Consider the following 20,985-nt stretch of genomic DNA (forward strand, 5'->3'; position numbering starts at 1 on the left):
TGTACTGGGTTAGGAGTCCACATTTTAGCCCTGCCACCTTTTTATGGGTGGCTGTTGACCTTACCAGTCTCAGGCAGAGGGTGATCATCCACAATTCTATCTCTCCTGCTGACACAAGGAAAAGTAAGGAACAAATTCATTACAGGAAGGAGGCTTCCTAACCAGAGACTTTGTATTTTTCCCCCTCAGATGTTGCTCAACATTTGCGGAGAGGCTCAGAGTCTGGAGGGACTTCTCTCAGGAAATGAACTCCAGTCTCTCATGATTGCCACGACATGTCTTCGAGAGCACAGCTGCTGCTTTTGGAAGGAGCCCACCTTCTGTGTGCTGAAGACTATCTCCAAGGCCCAGAACGTCGGCGTCATCCAATACCTGCAGGGTATGACACTGGGAGACCAGGGATGGTCTGTGGGCACACTTTCTAGAATAAGACCCTGGGATGCCCTGGCAGCATCAGCATAGATTCCAGGGATCCAAAAAGAGATGAACAAACAGGGTTTTCACTGATGTCCAATTATGCCTGGTGGGTGACCCTATGTTACTTGGGCCCACTCGTGACGGGGCTTTTACTGTTCATTTTGATGATCTGTTGGAAGGGAGAGGGAAAGGGCAACTTACTTACTACACATACTGTCAAGCACATACTATGCTGAGCTCATTCGTATATTATCTAATTTTTTGAGCTAGATATTGACGATTAATGCCATTTTGTAGTGAGGAAGCAGATGATTGAGCGCGATAGAAGAATTTGCCAAGGCTCCCCAGCTAGTGAAGAAGAGAATCACATATTAAACCCAAGATGCCAATTCCGGCACCTTAGGCTCTGCTCTGGACAGTGTGTGTAAGAGTTAAGGACTTTGGTTCTGAGGTCAGACAGCCAGGCTGTGGGCTCCGGCCCTGTCCCCCTAGCTGAGTGGCCTTGAGCACTTTACTGCCTGTGTGCTCAAGCTCCTTTGTCTGTAAAGTGGAGATAACAACCCCGCTGATCTCACTGGATTGCTGGGATGCATTAATGAGTTGGCATATTTGAAGCCCTCAGATAGTACCTGGCAGTGGGCGCCCCATTGGTCAGCATCCCAGCATCATTACGTGGCTGTGATCAAAGGTTGTACCCTGAGGGAATCAATTCTAGCTGTCCCAGGACTTCCCTTAGCATCGTCTGTCTCCCAAGGACGCGGGTAATGCTGGGAAGCACAGACACCTCTGTGGCCTGCAGAATCTTGGGAAAATGCATTGGCCTCCTTTGGGATGCTGGCCCACTGTGGGGAGGGAGGGAGGCTCTGCAAGGATAACGTGGATGAGTAGGTTCTGACAAAAGTCTTCAGCGGACCTTCGCAGCACCGTTGTTCAGCTTCACCAGCTGAAGTGCCTCTTAGGAACACAACCGTCCATCTCTTGGGTTAACTCCGAGGGATCTGAGCCTGCCGCTTCACCAGCTGAAGTGCCTCTTAGGAACACAACCGTCCATCTCTTGGGTTAACTCTGAGGGATCTGAGCCTGCCACTGTGACCTGCTTGTCCACAAGCACTTGTCCCATGACTTGTCTTCTTTCTGGGACCCCTTATAATAGAGGGTGTCGGGGGTGAGAGCTGGGCACATACAAGTCCCCCCTCTCACTGTAACCAAGCCCTGGGATAAAACATCATCCCGTTTCATGACTGAAATTTCCCGATGAAGCTATGGTCCAGCAGTAATAGTGTAAGGCTGAGCCAGGCCTGAGGTGCTCAGCAACAGTCACCCCTCACAGGCTAGAGTCAGAGACCCCTGAGAAAAAGCTGCCTGCCTTGGTGTCAGGGGTCTCTCACTGTAGTCATTATTCTCAGCTGGAAAAAAAAAAAAAAAGCCATGTTATGGAGATGTAGTCACCTAGAGTGCTGTGCCCAGGGCCCCTGCAGGGGAATGAGTATTTTCCATGGGCCTGTAGGCTGAGGAGAAGGTCAGGAAGTGAGCACTAGGCTGGTGTCTCCCTGCCAAGCCGGCGACTCTCAGTGCTTCCCTGCCCAGCATGCAGTCCTGGGAGCGTGTCCTTGGCTCACAGGTGAGGGACTGAACATGCCTTATCTCAAATTTTGAGAGACACTTTTCCTGAACACTGGCGTGGCTTTCCTGGCATTCAGAAGAGGCTTCTCCTAACAAAAGGGCCCTAAAAACAGTGATCCATCAAAATGCAAACCCAATGGCATCTTTCTGCTGACTCAATTCTTCCCCTGGCCTCTCACAGCTCTGGGGTAAACGGTGCGTTCCATAGCAGGCCACACACCAGCTGGACCGTCTCCCGTCCTCTGCCTTGTGGAGCACGCTTCCAGGCTCCAACCCTCTGGATTCTTTAGTAGCTGAAACACGCCTTCTTTTTGCCCTTCATCTTCCCGCGTGTTCATGTATCCTTCCCTGCACTTTTCATCAAGCTAATTTCTGCACAGCATTGCTTCCTTAAGGTCTCCTGTGACACTCAGGTCTTGTGTCTTGCCTTTTGTTATCTAATGGACCTGGATTCCTCTGCACGCTGGGAATTAGGGGCAGAGGGCTAAGAGATTTTCATCCTCTTCCTTTTTAACTTACTCTCCATCTGGGCCCCAGAGCGTGGCTCTCAGGATGACACTTCTCAGAAAGGCAGCTTCTTCTTGATCCAAGAGTCAACAGAAGCGTTTTAGAAGAATTCTTATTCACATCTTGACATGCAATTTAAAATCAGGGGGGGAGGGAATGACCACTGCAGCAAACCTGTTGTCTCTGAGCTCAGTGTGGGTGTGTTTCCTCCTACAGCCATGGATTGCATCAAGATCTCCCTCCAGAACCTCTCCAGGCTTGTTGACACCCTCCCCGCTCCTGAGGTGAGCGAGGTAGTGAGCCTCGTCTTGGGCTTTGTGAAGGACTCCTATCCCATCTCCTCAGCTCTGTTCCTGGAGTTTGAGACTGGGGAGGGCTACCCTCTGCTGCTCAAAGTGTTACTTCGGTAAGTGGCTGCGCTTGGTGGGAAAGAAACAGTGGAGGCTGAGGTCCTCAGAATCATATATGGTGCTCTGGAGAAAGATATTGAGGCTTCTCAGAATGTCTTCTGAAATACAAATCTCCATAGATCGTGTCCAGAGAGACTTTACTGCGAAAGTAATTCAATGTGCAGCTGAGTTTGAAGTTAACTTCTTTAGGAAACCAATGGGCGAGCTCAATAACAGCTTTACCGAGTCCATTTGGTGGCATATACTGCCAGCTTGCCTGCTAGTCTGACAGTCTCCTGTCAGAGTCCACATCCTCTGTTGGAAGGCTTTCTAGGATGGCTGTGACAAGCTCTGCCTGTATGCTGTGGGGCTGGAAGTGCCCACAGGTCAGCAAACCCCAGGACTAGCCCTCTACCAATGACTGGTAGAAGCTGATGGATATGCACCCGGCAAAGTTGCCCCTTGGGTGGGATAGCTGTACTTTGCCTTCCAGAGTCCCCAGAAGGACTAAGGTCCAACTGCTCTTGCTTGATAATGTTCCTGTACTGGCTTCCTTCCATTCTCTGTCTCAGAGGGCCTTTCCCTTACTGTTTTTCTCAAATTATTCATCCGTGGGAACCACACAAAGATGTGACTCAGCAAACTCTGGACTAATTTCCTCCACTCTTAATTGCTATGTCATCTTCAAGTTGGGTTCAGGGATTGGATAAACCAAGGGATGGAAGTGAAAGAAACTTGCTGATGGCCTGAACTCTCCCACTGGTTATGGGGAAGCTCGATAAGGGCAAAGCCACAAAAATTCCCTTGGCTTCACTCTGACTATGAGCAGCGTTGCTCATCTGTAGGGTGCAGATTATCACTGTGCTTCACAGATTTTGCTACAGAGTCAGGCTTTTAGTCTAGAGGGAGGACCCGGATAAGGGGACTGAAATCCCAAAGGAATGGGATTAGATGACAACATCCAGAGGACCTTCCTCCAAAGGCACACACAGCATGAACATCTCCATGTGTTTAGTCTGTCAGACTCAGACTTAATCTTAGACTCAGTCGTGTCTGACTCTTTGTGACCCATGGACTATAGCTCACTGTAGCTGTCCACGGAATTTCCCAGGCAAGAATACTGGAGTGGGTTGCCATTCCTTTCTCAGGGGATCTTACCAATCCAGCGATGGAACCCAGGTCTCCCGCATTGCAGGTGGATTCTTTACTGTCTGAGCCACCAGGGAAGCCCAAGGAATGTATCTATGAGAATGCCATGTTTTACATGAGTTTGGACCATCACTGACTGGTGACTGCTACCATGGACGTCTCTGTCATAGCAATTCCTCAATATCTCTTTGGTTAAATGGCTGGTTGGTTTTCCCCAGACTTCTTGTGGAAGGCAGGAGGGAAAATAAACTGTCCAGGGAATGTCAGAAAGGACCCATATCGGCTCATTTGTTTTCCTTTTTGCCTTAATGGAAGTCACACTGCCAGTACTTTTACTCTTGACATGACAATGAGACTTAAGAGACCATTCTCCATGAGAAGAGCAAGGCAGCCCACCACACATAAGTAGCTGAAAACGAAAGAAATACCCACCCTTGAAATAAGCATGAAGAAATCTAATAAAGTCCAATTATTTCCCATGCTGTTTGTATTGTTGCTCTTCTGAAATATCAAATCTCTCATTTTGGGGTTGCTCTGACCTGTTGGTGCCTGAGGCCCGTACGTTTTGGGGGTCCTTCCATGGAAAGCAGCTCTCCTGTGAGCAGTTGCTGTGGCTCTGCTCAGAGGTTCCTCTGTATACAGAGATATTTCAGATACCTGAAATACAGGTTTCTCTGTATTCTGTCTCTGCAAGTCCTTAGATCTAGGGCTGATGCTTGCAAACAGTGACTTTTATCCACCCGCCACCCCCCTGCCATGCCTTTCGGTGCTAAACTGGTGGAGATCTTTGGGGTCCTGCCGAGCACTGTGATCTTCATTGCCTCTGCCTCTCTGTGACCAGCACCTTGAGCAAACCTGGCTGTTCTGTCCAAGACATCCAGGGAGCTGGTCTCGTCTGTCCCCACAGGTACGACGGACTGACCCAGAGCGAGGCTGACCCCCACCTGGAGGAGCTCCTCGGGCTGGTGGTGTGGCTGACAACCTGTGGGAGGTCAGAGCTGAAGGTGTTCGACAGCATCACTTACCCGCAGCTTGAAGGCTTCAAGTTCCATCAGGAGGCTTCCGGTGGGTCTGGCGGTCTCTGGGTGCCTTGTGCCCTGACAAGGTGGTGCCGGCCATTTCCCGCTTCTCCGTGCAGAAACAAACCCGTGGCAGCTGTCAGTGACCCAGTAGGGCCTGATTCTGTCATGCCTTTGAGGGATTACCTATGTACTGAGAATCTCTCCCTTACACATTTTTCCAAATGCCCTGGGTGAGACTTAGAGGAAATGTTTGCTCAAATAATGGAGACAGTCAGTCTGTGGTTTCCACTCTCACCTCTGACGTGACTTCCTCGGTGACATCTGCTTGTCTAACAGGGGCTGATGGCCCTGAAATAGCAACCCAGGCTCAGAGTCAGTGCCCCCTTAGTTCTATGATATATTGATTGATTGATTGACTGATGAATTCAATCAACATGTACTGATGCTTCTGTCCAGCAGCCACTCTGCACCATGCTGGAAACCACTGTCAACAGGCCAGGTGTCTGTGCCTTAAAGATGCTCTACAGAGACCGAGCTATACATTCCGATGTTCTACATAAACCCCGAGCTATAATCTACTCAGTAACTGGCTGATAAATAAGAACAGTTACATGAAGGGTGGGGTTTAGCTCTGCCTGGGTCAGTCAGGAAACTGCACAGAGAGTCTCATTCAAGAGAGGTCTCAAGGCAAAGGATGGGTGGGCCAGGAAGGAAGGAGGGGGACGAAGTGGAGGGTGAAAAGCTGTGAGGCCAGTGTAGGAAAAGCCACTGGATGTGACTCCAGCAGACACACAGGGCAGTGTGTGGACTAGAGAGGAGTTTCAGAGACATTTTGAGTGTCTGAGGCAGGGAGAGCTGGAAGTAGAGAATTCTGTGAGGATGTGTCTCAAGGGCAGGATAGAATGAGGCTTCACCTTGTATCTGGAGAGAAAAGGGGGGATGGGTTCAGATGGTCTTTTTATTTAATAACTTGTCTAGAAATGAAACTGACTTTGCTTAGTAATCTTTAGCATCATTTGATTTTAACTAATTGAAACCAGTCCTCCAGCCCTGTGCTGCCAATGGAAATATAATGTGAGCCACATTACGTAATTTTAAATGTTCTAATTACAAAATTTTTAAAATTAAGAAGAAACAGGTTACATTATTTTTCATAATATATTTTATTTAACTCTATATAGCCAAAATATTACCATCAAAAATGTGATCATACAAATAACCGTTAATGATTTTTTTCATCGTGTTCATTTCTTTGTGCTATGTCTTAGAAATCTGGCATGTATTTTTAACTCATGGCACGCCTGGATTCACAGTAGCCACGTTTCAATGCTTAATCAGCCAGCACGTCTTGGACAATGCAGCCCTAACCTTACTCATAGCCTAGGCAGATGGCTTCTCTGGACTTCTGATAGATATTTACTACAGGAATTAGAAAGTAGAAACTTTAAATGGCACATCCTCCTGATAATTTAACCACATATTTTTAGGCATAGTCAAGAAAAATGGCTTGCAGGATGATTCCTTTTTGCATCTTCAGGGGTGACTGTGAAGAATCTTCAGGCCTTTCAAGTCCTGCAGAATGTTTTCCACAAAGTCAGCGACCCCATCATCTGCACCAAAGTCCTGTCATCCATCAGGACCATGTGGACCTGGAACCCCCGCAACTTCTTCCTCCTGGAGTGGACCCTGCAGCCCATCTCGCAGTTCGTGGAGATCGTGCCCCTGAAGCCGACCCTGGTGCAGAGGCACTTCTTCCAGATGCTGGAGGCCCTGGTGTTCGAGCTGCGTTACGTGCCCCACGAGATCCTGCGGAAGGTGCAGCGCCTGATCCAGGAGAGCCCGGAGTCGCTGTGTACCCTCGTGGCCCTGCAGAGTGTCCTCAGGATTGCTGGTGGCGACCCGCTCTTCACTGACATTTTCCGGGACTCGGGGCTCCTGGGTCTGCTGCTGGCCCAGCTACGGAAGCACGCCAAGATCCTGAGGAAGTCAGGTGCCTCCCTGGAGCATCGGAGGGGAAGTGGGGATGGGCCGGGGTCAGTGTTAGCCGGGCCAGGTCCGTGTGCCAGCCCCACCCCCCATCAACAGAACAGAGAGAAGTGAGCGTGCAAATGTCGCATGCTGCCATGAGGCTTAGAGAGAGTACCCTTGGGATCCACGGCTTCACAGAGCAGCCAGCCTCCCTGTTCTCTGTAACTTGCTTGCTCCTCCCCACGATAAGTTGAGAGGGATAGGTGTAACTTTAAGCCAACTCATGGGACTAACTCAGGCCTGATGAGTCCTAAGCTATCAGATACCTCCTGCACCAGTTATTGTCTGAGTATGTAGATGGGTAGATGGGGAGACAGGGCCTCAGGAGTGCAAAAGGGAAAGGGCTTTCAGAGAGGCCTGAGCTCGGGGTGGGGGAAAGGTGTGGGGTCACCTCTGGGCTCTACTGGAACATGGCCACCTTGCTCACATGGGGCTGTAGGGCCCAGTGGTCTCCCACTTGGAACAGAGGTCAGCAACCAGGGCCTTGCTGGCCCAGCTTGCCCCTCTAACCTTGGGCACACTATTGTGTGCCCTGCTGGGTTGTATGCCCGTGGCTTCTTGGCAGCATCCCCTCGCCTCTGCCTCAGGAGTGCTGGCCTGGGTTATCTTCCTGCCTAACCATGCCCCATACATGTACCTTGGATTTTTCTATAAGCCTTCCAGGGGATTCAGATGCAATTCAAGTGAGAGAGCTTCTGATGTAGGGATTGTAGGGTCACATCTTACAAGTTGGGATGCACACTCCTTTATAATGGAAGCATGATATTCATCTTTCTTTAAGAAGATAGATATTGGACATGTCAATGGACATGAGTTTGAGCAAACTCCAGGAGACAGTGAAGAACAGGGAACCTGGTGTGCTGCAGTCCATGGGATCGTGAAAAGCTGGACACGACCCAGTGACTGAACAACGACAACAAAGCGGGTAGAAAAACGATGGAACTGGAGATTTGGGGCCATAGCACGTGTGCTTAAAATTTTGTTTTCATTGTTTCTTAAATATGGCAGGAAACAAAGAGGTCAATCCTGGAGTTCAAGATACAGAAAGAGAGCTGACTTGTGTGATGCTGAAAACGGTGGTCACGCTTCTGAAAGGGTCAGTTAGGAATGCAGGTGAGAACGGTACCAAATTCACACTGTGACTGCTTGGGGAAGCATTGGCTATTTCCTGATGATTTATGCCAGTGTTCAAAGGCTACATCCAAAGAATAGCCAACACTATCGCTGTGGCTAATGTCCATTTACTGCTTTATGTCTGCTGATCATCAGTAAATTGGTAGACACATCAGTTGACACTTTTTACTGTTTAGTTTGCTAAATAAGGTTGTGAGTCAAAGAGTTATCTTAAATTTATGAGACCACAGAAACCCCATTTCCCTCAAGTAAAATCTTTTAATATCCTGCTGCACTGACTGTAGATGCTTTTATAAAAGGATTCAAATTGCAAAATATTGTTATCATTTTTAAGAGATATAATTTGATGTGCTTCTAGCCCATGATGGATTTAATAGCTTCGTTCATTAAAAAAAAAAAAAAATTAGCTTCCTGAGATCATGTGGCTCCCATGTTTAAAAATACATGCATAAAACATATGCATGTATGTTATACTATAAAGCAGATGCATCAACAAAGTGACATGAATGGCTTTGGGGATGTTGTGCATCTTTACCTGGGGCCCTCACAGGTCAACAATACCAAATGTGAATGACTATTTCATTATGGTAGAGCATCTCTAATGTGAGACTATAAAAGATTTCCTGGAGATTCTGGTTAACAGGGAGATACATATTCCTAGGTTCCCTCCCAGAGATCTAATTATCAGGTCAAGGTAGAGCCCAGAAATCTACTTTTAAAAGGCCCCCTAGGTGATTCCACGTGAGGAATACCCGGCCCATAATTGGGAAATTCTGCTTCATGGAGTTGACCAGCTCAAATCCACATCATGCCATTTGAATGATCCAGTTACTTCCTGGTTCTTATTCTACATGTAATTACTCCAAAGATCAGTCCCGGGGAAGAAATTCTTAGGATTACTTTTAAACAAAAAACATACCGTTAGCCAAATTTCTTTGATTCTGCTCCCCCCACCCCCATCCCAAGAAACTGCTTATGAATTAAATACATTCTTAAATTCCGACTTGCTTTCAACAAGACTTTAGGCAGAGATAAGAATTGATAAGATAAGAATTGCCATTGGCCCTGGATTAGGGATTATGTGGAAATAAATGTCAGAGGTACATCCAGTTAAAGTTTATACTACTTAGAAAAGGGGGAGGGTGGTTTCAAAAGCAGAATTCTCACTGGAGAAGAAAGAGTTTTCTTTTTAATTCTCAGCTCCATAGTTTCTCTATTCCTCTTCTTATTTTAACAGTAAGTATTAATTTTGGAAAAAAAGTTTCTAATGGGTAGAAAAAACATATACATATGTAGCCAAACATACTTGGAAATTGTAAAGAAAAGCTGTTCTTATAATTGAAACTAAAGTCCCAAGACACCCACCACTCTAGCAATACTGTCTGTCTGGTCCCCAGTTGTCCTGAAAGACCACGGCATGGTGCCCTTCATCAAGATCTTCCTGGATGGCGAGTGCTACCGGGCAGCCTCGCTCAGCATCTTGGAACAGCTCTCAGTCATCAACGCCGAGGAGTACATGAGCATCATTGTGGGCGCTTTGTGCTCGTCCACTCAAGGGGAAATACAGCTGAAACTGGACCTCCTGAAGGTGATGTCAAGTCCTCCTTTGTGATGGGCTTTCCTATGGACCTGCAGCCAGTGGTTGGCATTTGCCCATGCGTTCATTCCCTCACTTGGTCACTTATCATGCAGGCAGAGTAGTACTAGCTGTTGTCACACATAAATCCCACCCACTCAATAGCCTGGCACATTAGAGGTTTCTTACATATGGTCCAATCAGTAATTGGGAGGAATGTCATTCAGGGAAAACTGTCACCTAGGCACCTAATCCAGCCAGCAGACAAGGGAAGGGAGAGCAGAGAAAATGGCGCACACTCTTTTTCTGGCCTAGAACTGGTGCATGTCCAGTTTTCTTTGGGCAGGATTCATCTGGATGCATGAGGTGCCAGGAAATGCAGTCCTTGGTTGGGCAGTTACTTCCCAGCCACACTGGAAACTATGGAAGTGGAGCCTGAATCGGTGGTGGCCAAGCTGCGGCCTCGTTTAGCTGCCCAGCCTTTAGTGAGCAGCTACCAGATAACCAGGCCTGATGCAGAGTGCCCGGGACACACAGCTGAATGGAACTCAGCCCTTGCTAACTGGTAGCTCTAGCCTAGGACTAATATTAAGTAAGCAATCATGGTGATGCAGCATGGTTATGCCCTGGTAGATGCTGAAAGCAGGCTGCCATGGGAACAGAGAAGTAGAAATTGCCTTGCATGTTTGAGGAAGGGTCACAGAGGCGGGAATGTCTGAAGTGGGAAGAGGAAGCCAAAGGCAGTCAAAGGCACAGGAACAGTGGTTTCACAGGGAGAAGTCAAACTAGGGTGTCACCTATGGACAACAAAGAAAAGCGTATCTATATTTTTTAATAATATTGTTAACCATCATCAAATTATCTTAAAATAGTTAAAGATGATAGTAAGTATCATCACCCTTACAGCTCTCACAATTTTCTTTCTGTTCCTGCTTTTCCATTTCTTTTGCCTGTGGGGGCTTATACCTTTAACAAAAATCTTCTATCTTTCATTTATGGTTGTTTAAGAGAAGAGCAGACTGAAATGCAAATATCCCCCAGGGAACTGATCTCGGGGCCTGTCACGTCTATGTGCAGAAGAACCTGCATGCAAAACACACTCCTGTTGCATTACCATGTTATACTGGACACTGGTGAATTTCGTATAATACAAAGTTGCTCTCACTTCCAAAATAAAACCCTCAACCATATTTAGCCATGAGATGACATGACCCTTATGGCAGAAAGTGAAGAGGAACTAAAAAGCCTCTTGATGAAAGTGAAAGAGGAGAGTGAAAAAGTTGGCTTAAAGCTCAACATTCAGAAAACTAAGATCATGGCATCTGGTCCTATCACTTCATGGGAAATAGATGGGGAAACAGTGGAAACAGTGTCAGACTTTATTTTTGGGGGCTCTAAAATCACTGCAGATGGTGATTGCAGCCATGAAATTAAAAGATGCTTAATCCTTGGAAGGACAGTTATGACCAACCTAGAAAGCATATTAAAAAGCACAGACATTACTTTGCCAACAAAGGTCTGTCTAGTCAAGGCTATGTCCAGTGGTCATGTATGGATGTGAGAGTTGGACTGTGAAGAAAGCTGAGTGCTGAAGAATTGATGCTTTTGAACTGTGGTGTTGGAGAAGACTCTTGAGAGTCCCTTGGACTGCATGGAGATCCAACTAGTCCATCCTAAAGGAGATCAGTCCTAGGTGTTCATTGGAAGGCCTGATGCTAAAGCTGAAACTCCAATACTTTGGCCACCTCATGCGAAGAGTTGACTCATTGGAAAAGACCCTGATGCTGGGAGGGATTGGGGGAAGGAGGAGAAGGAGACAACAGAGGATGAGATGGCTGGATGGCATCACTGACTTGATGGATGTGAGTTTGAGTGAACTCTGGGAGTTGGTGATGGACAGGGAGGCCTGGTGTGCTGTGATTCATGGGGTCGCGAAGAGTCGGACACGACTGAGCGACAGAACTGAACTGAACTGAGCTGATCTCAGTACAAAACCATTTTAACAGTTAGAGAACGACATTCAGTTTATTTTACCAACTTAATTTCCTAGCAAAGCCAGTGTCAGGCACTGATGTAGCGGTATTCATGTTATCTAATGACCTAAGCCTGTGGAGCTCAGCATAGCCAATGTGTCATGAGAAGCCCACCCCAAAGTGACCTTTTGACTATAGTTATCATGCATTTCATAGATGACAAGAACCAAAACAGTGATTTCACCACAGAGTCAGAAAATCAGTGAAGGTGATGGAACAAAAAAGGAAAGTTAAAGGTCTTTTTAAAGACACTAGAGTTCCATGGTTATGTGAAGTAACAGGTCTGAAGGGAGCATGTAGAGGGAAGATTAAGGCAGAGAGATAGCAAGAATTAATAAGAGTTTATAGCTGGAGAGCACCTTGGCTTCACGTGGTCCACTCCTGATGTGGGAGTAGAGACAGGCCCGGAGAGATTCTAATACTCAAAGGTGAAGTTGAATTTGGATCTAAGACTAGCGACTAAAAATTTGGTGATCTTTTCTCTTCACCACGCTCTTTGTTGAATTTTTTTCTCATATGTCTCTGTTCAAGTTAATTCGAATGAGGGACAGGGAAGGCAGGGACCAAGGCAGTCAGGACTTTGATTTTCTCTTGGATGAATAATTGGAATCCCTAACTGTACCTGGCATTTCCACATTCATAGTGTTTTGGAGAGTAGTGTTTTTGTGTCTATTACAGAAAAGCTCTCTGCTTTGCTCCAAAGTTCATCTTGTTTACCCGATAGCCCAGAGGCACCATCCTGGAGTGTCAGACCTTGGGTAATAGGACTGAATTTCCAGAATTAGCCATGTGAAGCCATGGTGTTCTACAGATTCAGTATCATCTCAGTATCACACCATCGAGGGAGTACATCAGGGATGAATAGTGTGTGAGCTTTTTTAACACAGTCATACTCTGGGCTTCCCTCATAGCTCAGTTAGTAAAGAATCCACCTGCAATGCAGAAGACCCCGGTTCGGTTCTTGGGTCAGGAAGATCCTCTGGAGAAGGGATAGGCTACCCACTCCAGTATTCTGGCCTGGAGAATTCCATGGACTGCATAGTCCTTGGGGTTGCAGAGAGTCAGAGACGACTGAGTGATTTTCACTTTCACTTTCACCCTGTGCTCAATGCGCTGTCTTCTTCCTGGGTACCAAGTTACTGCTGGGCAGTGAGGAGGGTGCCTGGAGCCTCCATGGCTTTTCCGGGACCAGGCTGATAACACACTGAAGCTCTGGTGGGTTGTGGGGAAGGATTGGGCCCCACAGCCTGTTCCAGGCGTGCCCACCATCGAGTCCTATGAACAACTAGCCAACATTTGCTGGAATCTGATGTGAGATAGGCCTTTGTTTTAAATCACCTTGGGAACCCCTTGGGAAACAAAGATGTGAAATTAGTTCTGGCTAGATTTCCCTTTTTGGTGGTTGAGAGTGTGCTTGCGCTGTGCCTGCAAAGTGGGTCAGATGTAGAATGAAGGGGGAGTGATGGAATGTGGGGACCTCCACCCCACCACCTGATCAAGGCTTGCCATCTCTGAAGTATATTCACATCATGGTGCCACCCTCACTTCCCTTCCCTGAGAGTTAGCCAGCTGCTCTGGAGGAGAAAATTCCTCCAGAAACATGTGACTTAAGGCAGTTGCTTCCAAAAATCCAGTGGTGCTTCCATACCAATACAGAAGCACATGTGACTTCACCACCTAATTCTGGCAAATGATAACCGAGTTAAAGAATAATGTAAGCAAATGAATTTCCTCTCCACGGCCAGTGGGACCATGATTGGGTTATGCACAAATTCAGATTGATTTGCTAATATACATTTAGCTGTTCAACTCTGAGCTTAATTGCATTACCTCACCCGTCTTCCAGCATGACACATGGAAAATTATGAGGAATAACAAATAATAGAATGTGAAATAAATCCTGTTAGTCTTAACATAGTTAGCGCTTTGCAGCAGACATCCATTTTATAGATTCAAGCTGGAGGAATACTAACTCAGAGACGATGACATGGTAACTGAGTTAAGGAGGAGAAAATGTGCTTAACGCTGACCTTTCTTGAAATGTGTCAACCCTAGCCTGATTACTTTGACTTCAGCTGATTAAATTTACTCCCTTCCGCGGACTTGCAAGCCTAGGTGATGCATTATCATGCAAAGTTGAATGACAGTAATGGAGACCCTCCTCCTAGGCCCCCAGTTCCTGACAAATCGTTTCCCGAAGTAGCGCAGTATTTATTTTCCTTTATGGTAGAAATGTTTCTCTTTAGTTGCTATGAAATTAAGTCTTTGTAATTAGATTTTGGACTCTTTACTTTATGACTCTGCAAATATGAAATTAACCCCATCCCAAGAAATAATAGAGAAGCCTGAGTTCTAATGACATTACCCCCATTTTAGATAATGACTCTGAATTTAATAAATCAAACAAAGCAACAATTAAGGACGGCCATTCCTTTTTTTCTCCCCCCCTCCCTATAGGAGGAGAGAAGTGCCATCTAGGAATTAAGGGGATAGACCCTCTGAGAGACACAGATCATAAGGATGGCTATGATTGTGTTGCTCTCTTTTTAAAATATCTGCTCTCAGCACTCGGAATGACGGAGATCTGATGAGCAATGTTTGGTATAAAACTGGACAATTGGAAGGTGGTTTCTTAAGGGAAGAGGGGAGTTTTGGCGGTCATCTAGCCCTCAGACAATTGCTTATAATCTGATTGGTTTTATTTGTTAATCGTTCTCTTTTTTGGGTGTTTATTTTGTCACATGTCATGTGATAAACAGACTTCCATTCATTCCATTTGCCCTGAATAGCGTAATAGGGGTTTTCAGAGCTATTGAAAGCACTCACACAAACTTAGACAGTTTAACACCCTAGAGCCTCAGATTTCTTGATGTATCGGTACTTTATTTATTTTTCATGGCACTAGTCTCATTGAGACAGGTTGAGACAGACAATGCTGAGCCACACGCTGATGGTCAGTCAGCCTTTCATGTGGCTTATCAGATGGCAGGAAGAGACCACCCCTGCCACTCAGCATGCTTGAAGGCTAGAGCGCATCTCCACCTTGGTAAAGAAGCATTAATTCTGTCCAGAGTGAGTCACTCATACAAGACAGGCACAGACGACTGGCCCCAGAGCCCCAGGGTTGGGGGTGGGATTTGGGGAAGGCAGCTGTGGTGGTGCTGTGTATTCAGAGAAAGTCCCTGCCTCGTCTAGGGAACTCTGTGCTGCTGAACCATAAGCTTTTACACTCACCAACATTACGATCCCGGGGAATCTGTTCTCATAGTCTGCATATAATCCTCTTTTTCAGGACCTGTCTATAAATGCAATCTTTCCTGGGTTTTGAGCCAAATACAGAATTAGTTGGACTTCCCTGTTGTCTCAGTGGTAAAGAATCTGCCTGCCAATGCAGTCGATGTGGGTTTGATCCCTGAGTCAGGAAGCTCCCCTGGAAAAGGAAATGGCAACCTGCTCCAGTATTCTTGCCTGAGAAATCCCATGGATGGAGGAGCGTGGCAGGCTACAGCCCATGGGGTTGCAAAAAGAGTCGGACATGACTTAGTGACTAAACACAACAGGAGTAGTTAAGTGATATCCTCACGTAGGAGGAGAAAGCAGCTGTCACTGGAAACTCTAGTTCTTAGTGTTTCAATTTGCCTCTGTCTGTCAGACAGTCTGGAAATCCCATTTCCCTGAACCATGTCCCATGACTCTGATTTCATCCCCTGTTAGTGGGTGACCCTGATGCTGAGTTTCTTTTAAAGAACAAAATAATTCAATTTCCCCACAGCCATCCCCCAGAGCTGTGGTGGGCAGTCATTGATCTAACCACCATAAGTCATGCATTTCCTTTTCCAATAACTGGGAAAAGATCAATTGACCCATATTAGTGCGGATGAATCTTTCTGCCTCACTGTATATGATAATTTGTCCATTTTGAGCATAATCATGACCTTTGGCCTTGTATAGATTCTCCTCATTTCTATAATCTTTGTTTTGTGTACTTGAAATGTCGTTGATGGGGCCGTGGGAATACTTTGGGCAGCTTCTCGGTCATCATTTCTCTTCCGCTTTGAAAGGGTCCTTGGTTGTGTGCCTTAGCTTAGTTTTGGCTCATTTCACGCTTTCCTACCCCATGCCTGGGTTCACCGTCCGCCAAGCAGTTCAAGCTTCTTGTAGCAGAATATAATCTTAGATAACAAAGTTTGGGTTCCAGTGGTACACATTATAGTGTTTCAGATAAACACTAGTGTTAGGTTGGAGTTACCAGCATTTTAGAGATAGAACTAGAAACTTACTTTCCCCTGGGAAGGACATGACTTCATATTTCATATTTACCTGTAACTTTACTGAGTTTCTATTCGACTTTCCCTATATGAGAATTTAGAAGTCTTGTGCCTTCGCTCCCTTTCTGACCCATCAATTTTCTCTTTGTCATCGGATTTTCATGTATTATGCTGCAGAATATCACCCTAAACCATGCATTTAAGGCACCATCTCTCCCAGATTAGGAACTTTTTTTCCCTTACCTTTTTCTCTTCGAACCTTGTTTCAAGCATCCTGAAATTGACTTTAAGTTGTGCCTGCCAAGAAAAGTCTCTTTCCTGTGTCGCTAGAGCACTAAACGTTGGAAAGGATGAAACAACTCAAATGTTCCTGCAGCACCTACTACAGAACCACAGGCACTGCTCGTTTTCTGGGAGACACGCTCAGGGAACCTGGGTGTTTGATGGAGTCCCATTCGAGTTTCACGAACAGTAAGCAACTAAATGCCCAAATCTAGAGGCTTTTGATATTTATCTAAAATCATCCATCCATTCTTCACTCTTAGGTGTGAGACTTTAGCCCAGAATGAGAACTTCTCAAGTGCAGTCCTTCTAAAACATTTACTGAACACCTAGGCTATATCATGGGTACTAGGACCAAAGAACGGTACATTGGAAGTGCTTAGTAAGTGTGTGACTCCAGAGGGAATGAGAAGTCTGGCTGTCCAGAAAATCCTCCGCAGTCTTGCAAAGGTAGATTCTACCATGTGCATTGTGATAGGCTAAACTCCACACATGGTCTGTGTTATATGCTGTGCCTATATGTTTCCCTCCATGAAGGATTTCTCTTCTCCACCTCAATTCCCTTGTATAGTCACACCCGCTTTTAAGTAGATTTGTTTGACTATCTTCCATTTATTAAAAGTACCTGTGCTTGCACACAGAGGAAGGTAAATAGTAATAAACTGCTCTGTATAGATTTCACTGTTTCCTTTTGCAATATAGAAAATGGTACATTCCATGAGCTTAGCAAGTATTTATTAAGTAGGTGCTACAATCCACAGCAGTGAACAAGCCTGATTTCATGTCACTTCAAACTAGAGGAAGGCTGAGACCATTTTCACACAGCTTCAATGCAGGATGGTGAGAGTTCTGATTGGGGAGTTAGAGGTATGAGCACTCAGCCTGGGATGAGTCAAAGTGAGGGGTCAGAGAAAGGTTTGTGGAGAGAGATGCACTTGAGATATAAGACAGTAAATCAACCCTATAAAGCAGCATAGGCTTTAAGAGCAGCCATTTGAACAAAGACACTGATGGGCAACCCAAAACTAAAATAAAGAGGAACGGTACAGACCTCCCAATATTTCAGAATTGCCCCCGGGCAGCTCGCTATTCCTCTGGCATGGATCCTGGAGGGGCACCAGGAATGCTCTGGCAATGCTGGGCTGGAGCTCAGCATTAAAGATCTGCTGCCTGGACCTCACTCACTTTTATCTCATTGGTTTCAGTCTCTGCTCCGGATCCTGGAGACCCCCAAAGGCCGCGCTGCTTTCAGAGTCTCCAGTGGGTTCAACGGGCTGCTGTCCCTTCTCTCTGACCTGGAGGGGTCTCTCCAGGAGCCCCCACTGCAGACGTGGGGGGCAGTGTCCCCCAGCCAGACCCTGGACCTCGTCCTGCACACGCTCTGTGCTTTGTCTGCTGCACTGCACCTGGACCCAGTCAACGGTGACTTCTTTAGGAGGACCGGGCTCTTTGAGAAGCTGGCCGAGGACCTCTGCTTGCTGGGCTGTTTTGGGGCCCTGGAGGAAGAGGACGCCCCTCCGCCCTCCCGGGAGGACGCCCCTCCGCCCTCCCGGGAGGACACCAAGGCCAGGCCGTTTGCTGATCTGCTGAGTGCGGCCTTTTCCTCTGCCAGCCTGCTCCCACCCAAGATCCAGAGCTGCCTGCAGATCCTCAGCTTTCTGGACAGCATGGCCCGAGGCACCCTCCACCTGCGCAGGGACCTGAAGGACGCCCCGAGGACCAGGCAGGAGCTAGCGGTGGACCCTCAGAGGGCAGAACCTGGCAGTGACCCCCAGGGAAGCTTCACGCAGTGGCCAGACCTGGAAGAGAGGTAGAGCTTTGCTGCTTCCCTAATCTGCCCTCGGTGTGCCTGTTTCCTGTGTCCCAGGCACTTATCCCGCACATGCGTAGTACAAAGTGGGTGTGCGGAAAGTTACACTGCTACTAACCCTCCTGAGTCCATTCCCAGCAAGAGTCCTCCTATCTGAGGTTTAAGCCGATAGGAGACCGAACTGGATTCAGAAGCAAAGGAAACCTTTCTTCTTTTAACAGAGAATGGAGAGGTGCAAGCTCTCTTGCTCTCTGGACAAGCCTGGGGTGGGGCTGCCTTTCGGGATCCTGTGTAGAGGGGAGGGTGGAACCGCAGGGCGGGCGCACCACCTCGGCACACGGCCCGCGGCCACCACCTTGAATGGAGGATCGCGCACCTCGCTTCTGCAGCAGATCTGCGGGCTGCCGTGTCCTGCGCAGCCATTTTGCACTGGGATCTCCGGTCTGAGGCGCCTGCCCGGTGCAGGGCCTCTGCAGGCAGTGACCAATGAACAAGTGAGACGAGACTAAGCACAGAGGAAGAGGTTGGGCCTTATCTTATCACCTAGATTCCATCTTATGCTTCCTGGGGATCCCAGCGGGCTGTGCTGGTGACAGCGTGATTTTCTTTCCTTGAAATCAAGTTAACTTGGTCTTGGTTAACTTTGCCTTTTCTTTTCTTTAAATCAAGTTAACTTCGCCCCCCTACCCTGAGAGCTGGCAGAAAACCGGTTTGACTCAGTTCAGGGTCAGGGGATGCTGATGGGGCACACGAGAACCAGGGAAGCTTACCTGATCTTGGAAACTGCGGGCAGAGCTCTGCTGCGCACAGGTTCCCTTTCTCCTTGGCTTCTTTGCTGTGCCTCGGAGCCTAGGTGCCTGGGCCCAGCCTCTGTGGTGTGCTGAGTAGCCTTTGCCTTCCTAGATGGCATCTCCTGCCTGCCAGGGCACTGCCAGGGCGTGGGTGATGTCCTTGACTTGTGAGACACAAACCATAGCGTCCTTCCCAATCATGGGACTCTTGTTCTTTCTTGCTGCTTCCATTTCCCCCAACAAGGACATCTCTTCTGCAGGCTAATCTTCTCAAGGACCTGACTTTGCTAAACAACTTTTTACTTTCATGCCTGTAACACAGAATTCCACTAAAGTGAGGGAGCACAAAGAACCGCCCACCCGCTTTGGATCAGGAGGGGGAAAATGAAATAACAAAGCAACAGAATAGTTGGTATCCTTTTTTTTTTTCATTCCTCTGAAGCATTGGTGATAAGACAAAAATTAATATTGCAGTAAACTATCCTGCCTGCCACCTCTCCAGGTCACATGGCCCTTAACACCACAGGATTCTCTTCTGAAAGACATTGCACATGTTTATCCAAAGTGAGCACCGCATGTGTCAGCCAGACATCAGTACTGGGAGCTGGTGGTGAGGGGGCTGGATGTCAATTCTCCAACCACTGTGATAATCATGATTGTTCTTGTTTCATCGGTTCATCTGGTAAATCAGTCTGTTTTCTGACCTTGCATTCCTTCAGAATTTGCTCATGATATAATTATTGCTAGATTTGATTTGCTGACTTTTTAAAAATATTTTTTGTTTGTGAGAAAGTTCAGCCCTTCACACTTTCTTTACTATTTTTACTGTCACATTTATGCTGGCCTAAGCAGTTGGGCGGTGTTCCCTCTTAGCTGTGTAATAGAACTTGCCAGTAAAACCTCAGGACCCTGATGTTCCCATGTGAGAACATTTATTCTTTTTTCTTTTATCCTTTTTTTTTTAAAGAGCAGCTTCTTTATTGAGACATAACACCATAAACTTCGCCCCTTTAAAATGTACAATTGAATGTTTTTCTTGTATATTCACAGAATTATATGATCATTACCACAACTGATTAGAACATTTTTATCACACAAAAAAGAAACTCCATACCCATTATCCATTATTTTCCATTTCTTCCGCCCCTACCTCCAGTCCCCGGCAACCGTTAATTTATCTTCTGTCTTTACTGACTTGTCTGTTCTAGATATATCATATAAACAGAATAGTCGAGTATGTGATTTTTTTGTTTCTGGTTCTTTCATTTAGCATAATGTTTTCAGGTTCATCCATGTTATAGCATGTATCAGTACTTAATTCTTTTTATTGACAAATAATATTCCAGTGTGTATACCACAGTTATCGTCTCCATAACGGCTGATGGGCATTTGCGTTGTTTTCACGTTAGGGCTATTATGAGTAATACTGCTATCAACATTCATGAACAAGATTTTTGTGGATACATGTTTGTGTATCTCTTGGCTAGATACCCAACTAGTGACTAAGTCATACGGTAACTCGATGTTTAATATTTCGAGGAACCACAAATCGTTATCCAGAGTGACTGCACCATTTTATGTTCTTACTAGTAGTGTGTGAGGGTTTAGTTTGAACATCTTTTTGTCAACTCTTGTCATTCTCTGTTTGACTATAGCCCTCCTAATGGGGATGATGTGGTATCTTATTGGGCTTTTGATTTTCATTTCCTTGAAGGCTATTGATATTGAGAATCTTTTCACGTGCTTGTTGGCTACTTGTGTATCTTCTTTGGACAAAAGTCTGTTAGACTCTGCACCTTTTAGAAATTGAGGTGACATTGGTTTATAGCTATATGTTTCCTGTGTACAACATTATAATTCGACTTCTGTATATACTATAGTGTCCTTGCCACCAAAAATCTTGTTTCCATTCATCACCATACAGTTGATCTCTCGTACCCATTTTGCCCTCCTGCA

The 20,985-nt window shown here is 46.4% G+C and overlaps 1 protein-coding gene and 1 long non-coding RNA gene across 3 annotated transcripts in view; one reads left to right on the top strand and one right to left on the bottom strand.

Annotated features, from left to right (window-relative positions):
* The window catches only part of WDFY4 (WDFY family member 4), a 248,503-nt gene that overhangs the window by 37,490 nt on the left and 190,028 nt on the right, over positions 1-20,985 (top strand). For both annotated transcript variants that reach the window (XM_027530472.1, XM_027530473.1), the window contains 7 exons: positions 190-379; positions 2,764-2,953; positions 4,993-5,150; positions 6,645-7,097; positions 8,144-8,248; positions 9,667-9,857; positions 17,634-18,238. In XM_027530472.1, the coding sequence (XP_027386273.1) occupies positions 190-379; positions 2,764-2,953; positions 4,993-5,150; positions 6,645-7,097; positions 8,144-8,248; positions 9,667-9,857; positions 17,634-18,238 (1,892 nt within the window). The remainder of the gene's footprint in view (positions 1-189; positions 380-2,763; positions 2,954-4,992; positions 5,151-6,644; positions 7,098-8,143; positions 8,249-9,666; positions 9,858-17,633; positions 18,239-20,985) is intronic.
* On the bottom strand, positions 6,252-19,419 carry LOC113885278. Its single transcript, XR_003509170.1, has 2 exons — positions 19,009-19,419; positions 6,252-7,105 (listed from the first exon to the last, which is right to left on the bottom strand). It is a non-coding gene; the product is annotated as an uncharacterized LOC113885278 (long non-coding RNA).

This window comes from Bos indicus x Bos taurus, chromosome 28 (assembly GCF_003369695.1).
Source record: "Bos indicus x Bos taurus breed Angus x Brahman F1 hybrid chromosome 28, Bos_hybrid_MaternalHap_v2.0, whole genome shotgun sequence".
Classification (NCBI taxonomy): domain Eukaryota; kingdom Metazoa; phylum Chordata; class Mammalia; order Artiodactyla; family Bovidae; genus Bos; species Bos indicus x Bos taurus.